The sequence below is a fragment of the Podarcis pityusensis genome (assembly GCF_964106645.2).
Source record: "Podarcis pityusensis genome assembly, chromosome: 2".
In the NCBI taxonomy this organism is placed as follows: domain Eukaryota; kingdom Metazoa; phylum Chordata; class Lepidosauria; order Squamata; family Lacertidae; genus Podarcis; species Podarcis pityusensis.
In genome coordinates, this window is record NC_138029.1 from 119,069,843 (window position 1) to 119,083,169 (window position 13,327).

General features: G+C 48.9%; 1 protein-coding gene across 3 annotated transcripts; it reads right to left on the reverse strand.

Moving 5' to 3' along the window:
- Positions 1-1,838: 1,838 nt before the first annotated feature.
- LOC308469488 (uncharacterized protein) lies at positions 1,839-12,136 on the reverse strand. Of its 3 annotated transcripts, none has more exons than XM_080992014.1 (4): positions 11,240-12,136; positions 7,518-7,601; positions 6,460-6,576; positions 1,839-6,191 (listed from the first exon to the last, which is right to left on the reverse strand). In XM_080992014.1, the coding sequence occupies exons 2-4, from the start codon at positions 7,549-7,551 to the stop codon at positions 4,264-4,266; spliced, it is 2,079 nt and encodes a 692-aa protein (XP_080848140.1). In that variant the 5' UTR covers positions 7,552-7,601; positions 11,240-12,136; the 3' UTR covers positions 1,839-4,263. The 3 variants fall into 3 exon arrangements, with proteins under 3 accessions (XP_080848140.1, XP_080848139.1, XP_080848138.1); XM_080992013.1 differs by lacking the exon at positions 11,240-12,136 and adding an exon at positions 10,923-11,207; XM_080992012.1 differs by lacking the exon at positions 11,240-12,136 and adding an exon at positions 10,882-11,207.
- Positions 12,137-13,327: the final 1,191 nt, after the last annotated feature.

Genomic DNA, 13,327 nt, shown 5'->3' on the forward strand with positions numbered 1-13,327 from the left:
ACTACCGAGAAGCCCCTTTGTCTGGTTCCCTGTAACCTCACTTCTTGCAATGAGGGAACCACCAGAAGGCCCTTGGCGCTGGACCTCATTGTCCGAGCTGAACGATGGGGGTGGAGACACTCCTTCAGGTATACAGGACCAAGGCCGTTTATATTATTACCTGCACAGGTGAGGCCACACCCACCTCTAGTCACATGTAGAGGAAGTCTGTCCCAGCCCAGAGGGAAAAGGAAGTCTACCTGCTGGCTGGACAAACATCCCTCCCCATGTGCAAACATGTTCACTCTAGGAATGTTGTACTTGACTGCTCTTGTGTTTCACATCCCACAATTTAGGGCTTTAAAGATCAGCACCAACACTTTGAATTGTGCTCGGAAACGTACCGGGAGCCAATGCAGATCTCTCAGTGTTATGTGGTTCCGGCGGCCACTCCCAGTCACCAGTCTAGCTGCCACATTCTGGATTAATTGCAGTTTCCGGGTTACCTTCAAAGATAGCCCCACATAGAGCGCATTGCAGCAGTCCAAGCAGGAGATAACCAGAGCAGGCACCTGTGATGGCCTGGGATTCCGAGTCTGAGAGTGAACCGGAGGAATCCCAGCCGGCACAGGAGTCCCCGCCTCCAGGGCTGGCTGAACTGGGGCAAGGCCTAGATGCTGAGGAGCCTGCACCTGTGCCAGATCCTCAAGAGCAGGCACCAGGTGAAACCATTCTGGCCCCAGAGGTGCTGGAGGACTCAGTGTCTGCAGGTGAGCCTCCTCCGGGGCCCAGTAACCCTTCGGCCTCTCCTGAACTGCAGAGGCTTAGGGCAGAGAGGCGAAGGGAACTGGTGTCTCCCAGGAGGAGTGCTCGCCTTAAGGCCAAGAGAGGCGGGGCTCCTGGGGGCCGGGACCGCCCCCGGCCTTAGAAGAAGATAAAGGTCAGGCAGCCCGGTCCCAGGTTGCGGGAGCAACGTCGTTGTGGAGTACCTGCTTTACCCAGACCTAGATCAGCACTCCCAGTGTGCCTGTTCCTCGCCCGGCTTCCTGCTTCCGACTCTCCGGTGTTCCTGTTCCTCGCCTGGATTCCTGCTTCTGCCCTACCAGTGTTCCTGTTCCCCGCCTGGCTTCCTGCTTCTGGCCTGCCAGCGTTCCTGTTTCCCCGCCCGGCTCCCTGTTTCGGACCTCGCGTCTCATCCAGTGATCGTCTACCCTGCTAGAGACTCTGGACTGAACTTGGGCTACGGTAATAGTACCTTTCCCCCCCGGGACCAGCACAGCACCACTCTGGTGAGACAGTCCATGGGCAGGTAGGGTCTCAGCCTGCGTACCAGGTGGAGCTTGTAAACAGATGCCCTGGACACTGTAGCAGGAAACCCCCCCCCTCATTACACTGTAATGCGCAAGCACCACACACACACCTCCCACCTTCCCCGAGCCTGAAGATGCCCCTCTAGAGGGGCATCCCCTGAAAGTCTTCCGTAAATAAGGAAGCGCTAACTTGACAGCTCCGTGTGGAACCCCTTTATTTTCATATATTTTCCCTGAGTAGACCGTAAAACTCTACCTCACCCAATTCCTTTAATGGGTTGACCAATTCTCTGAACTTGGGGTCAATCAGCTGCCACTTCAGCCAATCAGCGCTACCGAACAGCGCCCCTTGTGGCGACCACGCAGGTACTGCAGGCAAAGGCGCACGCTTCTCTATGCTTTGACAGCTCTCAAATACAAAGTTTCGAGTTTAATTGACCGTGACTGATCTAATCAAAATGTTGAAACCTGCTTCCGGGAAAGTGAAAGTGCTTTGAACTTCTAGGACAGTTTCTTCATAAATTCACTATAAATCAGCCGTACATCGGATTTTCACCAGACCACTTTTATTCTGCTTCATATTACAAGGGCTATCAAAGGGGGGTGGCTTGATGCCAGTCGGACATAATCCCTTGAGCGAGGGGGCACGTACTCTACAGCCCTTCCCAATTGGCATGGCAACCTTGATAGTCATCTTGATAGGCTCAGACAGAAGACTATCAAGAACACAACGAACTGCATACACGAGTGGATTCAGCACGGACTATGATAAAGGGACAGTGATTGGATTCCCCTCAGGGGGCAGGAAACTGCACCTATGCTTTTGTCTTCTGGAAATGACTCATGGGGAGGGGGAGAAGGGGCTCCGGCCAGGTGTCATGATACTCAGATTACCTGTGTAACTCAGGGGATTAGAAGCTAATAAAAGTTGGGGTTTTCCTTTGTTTGGGGCCTCCATTTTGCTTCACCTTGTGGGCGGTGGGAGTCCTGTCGCGACAGTCTTTCTTTAATAAAGACCAGGCCTACAGGCTGCTGATTTGCTCCAAGTTACTCTGGTCGGTGTCTTTGCTTTTACCCAAGGGAGCCCTCGGATTTTCCGTTAACAACACAGAATTAACCTGTGCCTCCATGGACAGCTGTGAGTCCAAAATGACTCCCAGGCTGCGCACCTGGTCCTTCAGGGGCAGTTACCCTGCTGGGTTGTTGTTTTTCTAAAGCACCCTCCCACGACCCCAAAATCTCAGCCTGCCTGGGGCTCAGGGCCAAAGCCTGAAACTAAATCTCCCAGAAGCCTTTGTGTCTGAGAAGGAAAGGAGCCCAGGAGTGGGGAGTCCCACAAGGCGAAGGGGCTTTTGCTTTTTTCTCTCGCCAGTCCCCGAGATCAGGGGCTTTTGCAGGGCAAGAGGCAGAAGGAGCTTTTTCTTGCTAGGCTTTGGAGGGGAAAGGCTCTTTCGCAGGAAGGGAGGCGACTTGAGCGTTGCTTCCAGACGGGGGAAATGCTGGACTAAGGAAGGAAGATCTGCAGACTAAGGGAGATCCACGGCTGCCAGGAGCCTGCTAGGTCCCTCCTGGAGACTTGAGCTCCAGACACGGATCTTTCCGGGTCTTGTGCATCTGAGCCCTTTCCTGCATGCAAAGGACGAGGCTTGGGAGATCTTCATGGAGAAGCCCCCGGGAGTAGGAGATCCTTCCCTTCCCTCAATCGGACCAACGTTGATGTTCACCGGCAGAACTCGAACGAGGGATTTAGAGAGCTGCCGCCGCCGGCCTCTTATATAGAGGCTTTTAAACACGATCTAATAGCAGGTGGGCTCTTTAAGTTCTGTTGCCATTCTCCCTCATCTATGTGGTTGGCGCAGAGCAAAGTTACTCTCTCTTTTCCTAGCGGTGAGTCAAAGTCTATATCTAATTGCCAGTTCCATGGCTTGGTCAAGACAGGCCAGTCCGCTAGTTGACTCCTTATCAGGCCAGCTGTCTAGACCTCTGCTTGATGCCATGTTCTCATTATATAGATAAATTCATGGGAAAGCCCTCTGTGATGGCCTGGCAATCCAATTCAGGGGCTGAAGCGGAGGCATCCCAGCCTGCACAGGAGTCCCCGCCACCAGGGCCGGTTGAGCTGGGGCAGGGGCTTGATTCTGAAGCGCCTGCACCTGTGCCAGATCCTCAGGAGCAGGCACCAGGTGAATCCACTCTGGCTCCGGAGGTGGTTGAGGACTCAGTGCCTACATGTGAGTCTCCCCCGGGGCCCAGTAACCCTTCAGCCTCTCCTGAACTGCAGAGGCTCAGGGCAGAGAGGCGGAGGGAACTGGTTTCTCCCAGGAGGAGTGCTCGCCTTAAGGCCAGGAGAGGCGGGTCTCCTGGGGGCCAGGGCCGCCCCTGGCCTCAGAGAAGATAAAAGGCCAGTCAGCCCGGTCCCAGGTTGCGGGAGCAACATCGTTGAAGAGCTGTTTCGGCCAGCATCCAGTCCTGTTCCCCCAGAGTTCCTGTTCTTGCCCGGCTTCTCGCTGTGGACCCCGCTTCGCCCTTGGAGAGACTGTCTGCTGACCCTCAACTCAGGTCCTGGACCTCGCCCCACGGTAACCTCCCCCCTGGACCAGCACACCCTCGTTATATGTACAGATAGAGTTAAAAGGATTTAGAGCTAAAATTACATCGAGATCAGGAGACACCTCCTTCTAAAAATATCTGGCATTACACATACTCAAAGCATTGGTGTGGTTTCTCTCCTGTGTGGACTCCCTGAGGCAGCACCAGCCTAGCCCTTCCAGGCCAAACATTTCCCACACTCAAAACATTAATGGGTTTCCCTTTTTAGTGGATTCTCTGGTGCCTTTGAAGGTCCAAATGAGCAGCAATTCATTTCCCACACTCCAGACACTTGCATTGTATTTCCTTCGTGGAGTCTCCAATGTTGATAAAAGGTTCCTTTCTTTACAAAGCATTCCCCGCACTCCCAACATTTATATGCTTTCTATTCCATATGGAGTCTCTGGTGTTTTCTAAGGTTTCCACTCTGTGAAAACCATTTCCCACACTCTACACATTGGTAAGGCCTCTCTCCTGTGTGGACTTTCTGGTGTTTGCGAACATATGATGACCAAGAAAAACATTTCCCACACTCCATGCATTTGTAGGGTTTTTCTCCTGTGTGGGTTCTCTGGTGTTTCAAAAGATTCCCTTTCTGACGAAAACATTTCCCACACTCCAAGCACTTGTAAGCTTCCTCTCCTGTGTGGATCCTTTGATGCATGTTAAGCTCTGATTTTCTTGCAAAGTATTTCTCACACTCCAAGCATTTATAGGGTTTCTCTCCTGTGTGGGTTCTCTGATGGGAGACAAGGGTGTCTTTCCTTAAAAAACATTTCCCACACTCCAAGCATTTGTGGGGTTTCTCTCCTGTGTGGGTCTTCTGGTGCCCCCTAAGGCTTTGTGCTAAAGTAAATGACATTCCACAGTCTAAACATTTATGTGGCTTTTCTCCTGTGTGGACTCTCTTATGAATAATAAGATGTGATGAAGTGGAAAAACATTTCCCACACTCTCCACATTCATATGGTCTCACTCCTGTGTGGATTCTCTGGTGTACATGAAGGTGTGATTTGCTGGCAAAACATTTTCCACACTCCACACATTTGTAGGGTTTCTGCCCAGTGTGGATTTTTTCGTGCTGCTTGAGGTGTTGTTTCTGGGAAAAGCATTTTCCACACTCCACGCATTTGTAGGGTTTCTCTCCCGTATGGATTCTCTGGTGGATTGCAAGATGTGATGCTGAAATAAAACATTTCCCACACTCCGCACATTTATGAGGCCTCTCCCCGGTGTGCACAGTCTGATGGCTCAGAAGTTCAGCTTTCTCATGAAAACATTTCCCACACTCTCTACATTCATAGGGTTTCTCTCCTGTGTGGATTCTCTGGTGTCGCCTGAGATTTACATTTGTGGGGAAACATTTGCCACACTCCAGACACTTATGGGGCCTTTCTCCTGTGTGGGTTTTCTGATGGCTTACAAGGCCGGAATGGGAAGTAAACTTTTTTCCACATTCAAAGCAGTTATACCGTTTCTCCCCTGTGTGAACCAACCGATGGCTCCAAAGATGTGCATTTTGAGGAAAACATTTCCCACACTCCCAGCATTCATAGGGCTTCTCTCCTGTGTGGAGTCTCTGATGGATCACAAGGCCTGACTTTTCAGCAAATGACTTCCCACACTCCAAGCATTTGTAGGGTTTCTCTCCTGTGTGGGTTTTCCTGTGCCTCATAAGGCTTTGTGCTAAAGTAAACGACATTCCACAGTCTAAACATTTATGTGGCTTCTCTCCTGTATGGAGCCTCCGATGGACCACAAGGACTGACTTGCGAGGAAATGATTTCCCACACTCCAGGCATTTATAGGGTTTTTCTCCAGTGTGGGTTCGCTGATGGGTAACAAGTTCTGACCTATAAGAAAAGCATAACCCACACATACTGCATTTGTGGGGCTTCTCTCCTGTGTGGACTTTATGGGGTCCATGAAGCTGTGATCTCTTGGGGAACCCAATCCTACTCTTGCCATATTTGTGGGGTTTCTCCCCTGTGTGGCCTCTTTCATGTTTCACAAAATCTGAGAGTCGGGGAAAACCTTCCCCACACTCCAAGCAGCGATATGGCTTATCTCCTCCTGCATGGATGTTCCGGTGGATCAGAACGATGGGCTGATGAGCAAGAACCTTCCTGAACTCCAAAGACACAGGGGTTTCCAAAGGGCTCACAAGCTCTGAACTCTGACCAAAACATTCCCCACGCTCAGAGCTTTCCTGGATCTTCTCCCCTGTGTGGATTCTCTGGTGTCTAGCAAGAGCCAAACTGAAGGCAAAGCATTGGCCACTCTCTGGGCAGAAGTGTTTCCTCCTCCAGTCTCCTGCAGAGAGAGTGAAGAAAGTGGAATCAGGGTTTGAAGATGGCTGAGAAGTAGCTTCAGAATCCAGACTGAAATCATTGGATCAGATGATGCGTGAGAGACGGAGGTCATACCACTTCTCCCCACCCACCCACAACACCCACTGCATAAGGTATAACCAGTGAAAGAGCCTTTTAAAATGAAGTAACAGAGAACATTTTTCTTGCCCATTCTCAGCAAGGGAGGAGAAACACTGAACGGACTCGTCATCCCACCCAAACTGCCTCACCTGAGCTGGTGTCCAAAATGGCAGCCCCTGTTCCGTCTGAGATCTGATATTGTGGCGTCCTGGGCTCTTCCGCTTGCTCTGCGCTGGCGACGAGGCTCGTCTTGGGAAGCGGCAGTGCTATGCGGGAAAGAAGGAAGAAGAAGGAAGAAGAGGAGAAAGAAGAAGTGAGGAAGCATTCGGCCTTATGGTCCAAACTATCCCCAATGACCGCTCATCGAGGACCCATAACTAAACAGTACCTTGGGTTAGGGGGCTGCATGTTTGCGGGGGGCAAGGTGGTCCTTTGCTCTGTGCTGGAAGGAGAAGGGAGGACGGCTGAAGATGGCTGCAGGGTGGGGGGTCAGGACTGCACTGCCAGGACCCCAGGGAGGGGACTCGGTTGGCACTTCTGGAGTATTGCTGTTACGCTGGTGGGAGTCCCTCACATGCCAGCAAACCCATTTTGCACAGCTAGAGTGCAGCGCAGTGGTTAAAGTGCCCGACTAGGACCTGGGAAGCTAATACTTTTTGATCTGAACCCCACCCATCTGACTGGGTCACCCCACCCACTCTGGGCAGCTTCCAGAACATATAAAAACATAATCAAATGTCCAGCATTAAAAACTTCCTGATACAGGGCTCCTAAAGGTTATATAGTTATTTATTTCCTTGATATATGACTGGAGGGTGTTTCACAGGAGGGCACCACTACAAAGAAGGTCCTCTGCCTGGTTCCCTATCGCTTCACTTCTCACGTTGAGGGAACCAGCAGAAGCCCCTCAGAGCTGGACCTCAGTGTCCTGGCTAAATGATGGGATGTAGATGCTCCTTAGGTATATGGGGCCCAGGCCGTTTAGGGCTTCTTGTGGGGATTAAATGAGGGGGAGACCCGTGTGCCCCACATTGCGCTCCTTGGAGGGGGAAAGGTTGGGATAAAAATGGATGGCATTAAGAATAAAGTACATTTGCAGCTCTTGTGCAACAAACCTGCTCCCCACCTGCCCCTCCACCCCAAAAGAAGAGTGACAAGAAAATGTCCCGGAAGGACTGCTCCAGACTCGAGGAAGGAGGCTCCTTACCCAGAGAGGCCACGTCCCCCTCATTCTCCAGCATGGCCTCCCTTGCTCTTCGGACAACGTCCAGCAGGGGGGGCCCTTTTGACCCTAGAGAAATAAACAGACATATCCTCAAAGGTTAGCGATCTCTGTAATGACAAAATGCCCTCAGCAAAAACTACAGCGCCTCAGGAAAACCTTTGGTGGCAAGTGAGGAGAGAATCTCCGTCTTCCCCATAGATCCTTGCAACTACATTCTATTATTATTATTATTATTATTGATTTTCTTGGGTTAACAAAAAAGTGCACAAGTTGTCTCCGTTTTCAAATCATAAAAGTTCTTTCTTCCGATCCTTTATCTTCAATGTGAGACTTTAATGCTCTATACTGGACTTTTGCCACTACTGTCGCGATGTTACCGGAAAAACCCGAGGGCTCCCTTGGACGAAACAAAGACACCAGCCAGAGCAATTCAGAGCAAAACAGCAGCCAGTAGGCTTGGTCTTTATTAAGAGAAGACTGTCGCGACAGGACTCCCACCGCCCACGAGGTGAAGCAACATGGAAGCCCCGAACAAAAGAGAACCCAAAATTTTATTAGTTGCTAATCCCCTTAGCTACACCCTCAAAATTACATCATATTTACATCATGATTATATTATGAACAGGAGGAGTCAGGGGAGGGGTCCGGCAGGTAATCCGAATCCCCCCACACCTGGGCAGTGCCCCTCTCCCTCTTTCCCGTAAGTCATTTTGGAAGACAAAGGAAAAGGGCGCAGTTTCCTGCCCCCTGGGGAAATCTGGTCACAGTTCCCTTTGTCTTAGTTGTGGCGGAATACACTATCCCATGCAAAGTATTGTGTCCTAGGCCGGTTTCTGTCTGGACCCATCAAGCAGGTCATCAAGGTAAAAGGTCAGTTGGGAGGGGGCGCTGAGTACGTGTTCGCTCGGTCGGGGGATTATGGCTGGTGGGTGCCAGATCACCCCCCTTTGATAGTCCTTTATTCATGGGGCAAAATAAAAGTGGTCCGATGAGAATCCGATGTACGGCTGATTTTTGGTGAATTTCTGAAGAGAAGGCTTTGAAGTCTGAAGTATTTTTCCAAGCTTCGGAAACAATGTAGCAAGACTTGATTAAATCAGTCACGGTCGATTTAATTCGGAAACATTGTATCAGCGAGCTGTCAAAGTGGCAAAATAGTGGATGCCGGCTGCAGTACCAGCGTAGCCGCCGCCAGGGGCGCTGTTTGGCAATGCTGATTGGCTGAAACGATAGCTGATTGACCTGGAGTTCGGGCGGCCGGTCTACTCACAATAAAGATAGGGCGAAGTGGAGCGTCGGAGGGAATACAAGAAAAGGGGTTCAGCGCTTCCTTATTTACGGAAGGCTATCATTCCTTGGGGAGATGCCCCTCTAGAGGGGACGTTGCCAGGCTCGGGGGTGGTGTGTGTGTGTGTGTGTGTGGTGCTTGTGGAGTACGATGTAGTGAAAAGGGGGGGGGGTTCCTGCTACAGCGACACGTTACTATGTCAGCTGCAGTGTGTAGTTGTGGCGTTTAAACACTCCCCACGTTCCTCCCGGGGCTGGAAAGGGATGAGTTTAACCTCCGGTTTGCTAGGGAAACCGAATTACTGCGTCACAAATAATGCACGTCTAAAAAATGTGTCAGCCACCTGAAAAGTTTGGAAAGCTCTCCTGCTTGCAGTATAAGGTTTGGGGAGAGAGAGAAGGGGGATAATAGACTTTCATTCTTTTACACAGTGGATGTGCAAGGTTTTTGTTTCAGCGCCACGTGGGTAGGTTCTTTTTCTATGCATTTAATAGTTTTCATTGGCACTGAAAAAAATCTTTGATAAAAAAATTAAGGTTTTTTTTACATATTTGTAAAAAAAAAAATCTAAAAAACTTTGGGGTTTGTTTTTTAAAAATCTCAGCTTTCAGAGTGTTCTGTTTTTTACTTTTTGCAACCCAAGGTCGGGTCCCCAGCCTATGGCTGTTTCCTGGGGTTGACTGCAGTGAACAAATTAGAGTTAATAATAATAAAAAAGGTAAGGACCCCAGGATGGTTAAGTCCAGAATGGATATACAGTGGTACCTCAGGTTAAGTACTTAATTCGTTCCGGAGGTCCGTTCTTAACCTGAAACTATTCTTAACCTGAAGCACCACTTTAGTTAATGGGGCCTCCTGCTGCAGCCGCGCCGCCAGAGCACGATTTCTGTTCTTATCCTGAAGGAAAGTTCTTAACCTGAGGCAGTATTTCTAGGATAGCGGAGTGTGTAACTTGTAGCGTATGTAACCTGAAGCATATGTAACCTGAGGTACCAGTGTAATATAAGTAGCATTGCAGATTTGTAAGGGAATAAGAAAACACCATGGCAGGGTGGATGGGAAGTCAACGGATATGAGAGAGTAGTTATAACTGTATTTTAAAAGAATTTGTAATATGTGAAAATTAAATATTTCCAAAAAAATAAATAAAGAGATTGGAGAGCAGCCTTAGCTCATTTGGCAGAGCAGATACCCCCAAGTCCAATTCGTGATCTATCTAAGAGAGGCTGGGAAAAGACCCCCGTCTAATACCAAGAAGCACTGCTAGTCCAGAGTGGCAATGTGGTGTAGTGGTTAGAGTTCTGTGCTGAGACCTGGGAGTTCGGGGTTCAAATCCCCACCTGGCCATGAAGCCCACTGGGTGATCTTGGTGCCGGTCACTGTCTCTCAGCCTGGCCTCCCTCACAGGGATGTTGTGGGGAAGAAATGGGGAGATGGGGAACATGCAAACTACCTTGAGTTCTTCGCAGGATCGGTGGGGTATGAATGCAAGGAAGTAAAATACACACAACCCATGGGATACATTCCAGCCACACGGAAACCAGAGGTCTATTTACATGCACACACAACTCCGGCCTAGCAGCTCAGGGGAACGATCGATGGCATATTCTAGCCAGGCAAAAGCACCCGACTTAGAGCAGGGCTGAAGCACCCAAGGGAGAAGGGGCTGGCATGGGGGAGGGGGGGAATGAGAAGTCCAGCTAGGCCCCCATTTGGCCCCAGGATCTGAGATTTCCACACACCCCATCCCCATGATATACAAGGCATTTCAGAACACTTTAAAATATTCAGGTTGGTACTGCAATTGCAGACTTTTTCATTTTTAAAAAAAGGGGATTATGTTATCTGATTTTTTAAAATGTCCAGATATTTAATAAAAATATGCACAATATTCCACCAAGCTTTCAAAGAGGAATGAATGAATGAGTTTTCTTCTGCTCTCGAGAATCCCCCCTTCCTCCTCTTTCACCCCGATGCAACGTGCAAACTTATCCGTGCAATGGGAAAAGCCAAAATGGCTCATCTTTCCCGCCGCCCTTTCCTGCCCCGCCCCCTCACCGGCATTCACGTGTTGCAGGGTTCAGACGGTGCCCTTTCACCCGCGGAGAGATGCTTCCGAAGGGCGCCTCTGCCAGCAAAGACTCCTTCCTGCTCCCACCTTCAGCCTCCCCTGCAAAACCTCTTTGCACCCCAGAGATCGCGATGGCCGGACGCATCCTGCAAAAGACCCTCACAAATGGGGGCTGGCCAGAGGAAACAGGCACCTCTTGAGATGTCCTGCCCCTTCGCTTTTTCCCTTTTCCCAGACGCAAAGGATTCTGGGATTTGTAGTCTGTTCCCCTGTGAGGGAAAAAGTACCTTTCTGCTCTGGGGAAGGGTGCTCCTTTATTTTCATTTTCCCTTTCTATTTACTCACCTACTGGCACACCTCTCTGTACCGCCTAACACGTCGCAGCGGTGCCCGGCAAAAAGAATGAAAAAGATGAAACCGACTTGCACGTCAACGTGGTGGGATTCTAGACTTGGCAGGGACCCCGAGGGTCATCCAGTCCAACCCCCGGCAACGCAGCGCTCTTTTACCTCACGTGGGGCTCGAACCCGTGACTATGGCATTAAGCGTCTCATGCCCCCATCTAAACCAAAAGTACTGACCAGGGAGCGACCTGGGGCTGCTGGCGGCCTCTCAAGCTGCCCCACCTCACAGGGTGGTTGTGATGGTAGCTGTGGAAGCGGAGAGCAGCAGAGGCCGCCCTGAGCCCCTTGGGGAAAAGGCGGGAGAGGAGAAATGGAGCTGGGCTGGCGCAGGGGGTCCTGCCTTCCGGCTAAGGCTCACCCAACAGAAATAAGACAGAAATAAGAGCATTTTGGCCTCTGCAATCCCCTCTCAGTTCACAAGAGGCGGAAGAGGGAGATGCGGGGCAGCCTCACGCACTTCCAGTGTAAAACTGCCTTAAGCCCCATCAAGGTTGTCAGGAGGAGAATTTGGCCCTTTTCAACACCGAGGAGATCTTATTCGTTTGTTTCCTGAAAGTTGTCCTCCACTGGACCATTCAAGAAACTAACCTCAAAGCAGAATGGTAAAAATATCAGTAAAAGGAATACCATCAGCAAAATGGAAAATGTACAGTTACTTTATGATGCTTTGAAATTGGAACTTCAGCATACTTAGTCTGTTAGTAGTTTTACACCTTAGTTTTTTCTTTCCTACCTTTTGTTTTGTGTTTTGTTTTTCTTACTTATCTTGCATAAAGTGAGATTGTAAAAGGCTGAATTCACTGAGTGTTTTTCTGACTTGGAGTTTTTTGTATGCACTACTTTGATTATCAATAAATGAAATTTTTTTAAGGGGGAGGAAGTAGGATTTTTCACATTCCAAGGATTTTTGGGAGGCTTTTTGTCTTCCATGATAAAAAAATGTTATGTTTCAGAGGGGAGGAGCGAAGGGAATATTTTGTTCATGGCTTAAAACATTTTTGAATTCTCCACCTCAATGTACTCTTTGGTGGCGGAGAAGCAACAGGAAGAAGTTTTTATTAATTTAAGCAAAGAGAAGGCAAATAAGCAGTCTTAACTTTTTTAAAAAAATAATCTTTACTGAAAGTTGAAAAAGTACAAAATTATACGTGCACTAAACATGGTGACAAGTAAATAAGAGAGAGAGAAAAAGAAACAGAAACTGTGTAAGAGGGGGAAATAAAGGGGGGGAGAGGTGGAAAAACCCCAAACTATATTTTACAAGGTTGTTATTGTACTTCACCAGACCTTAACCTATTACAATATTTGTAAAAATGGATCTGAAATATCATTGAACTTGTCCATGGCAAGTCTGTATTTATATCCAAGTTGTTTATATGTTGCGAGTTTGTATAACTTTCCAATCCAATCTTAGAAGGGAGCCACATTTTTATTTTTCCCATGCATCAGTATCAGTCCTTTTGCAGCGGTCAAGGCACGGAGAGTCCACTCGTATAGTCCTTTTGTAAGGCACTTCCATGTGCCGGCACTTCCATGTGCCGGGTATATAATTCAAGAGGATATTTTGCTCAGTAAATATAAGGTTGTTCCATACCGTTCTGTTCATAGTTTCAGTTATAGGACCATGAAAAAACGTATGTTTTAGAGAAGCATTATCCCTAGTGCATCTCCAACAGTTAAGATACCTGAGATAGCCCTTTTTAAAAGAAACGTAATGGGGTCCAGTATATTCTAAATATTATTCTAGCAGTCTAACATCTATATTCCATACTCAGTAATGAGGGACACTTAGGATACAAGATCAAAAGGATATTATGGAGATAACTGCAAAAGCGAAGTTCACGGTTCATCTCATTTGCAGCAGAGACCCTGGGAGTAGGAGATCCTTCCCTTCCCTCTATAGGGCCAACGTTGACATTCACCAGCAGAACTCGAACGAGGGACTTAGAGAGCTGCTGTTGCTGAGCCCTTATATAGAGGATTTTAAACACGATCTAATAGCAGGTGGGCTCTTTAAGTTCTGTAGCCA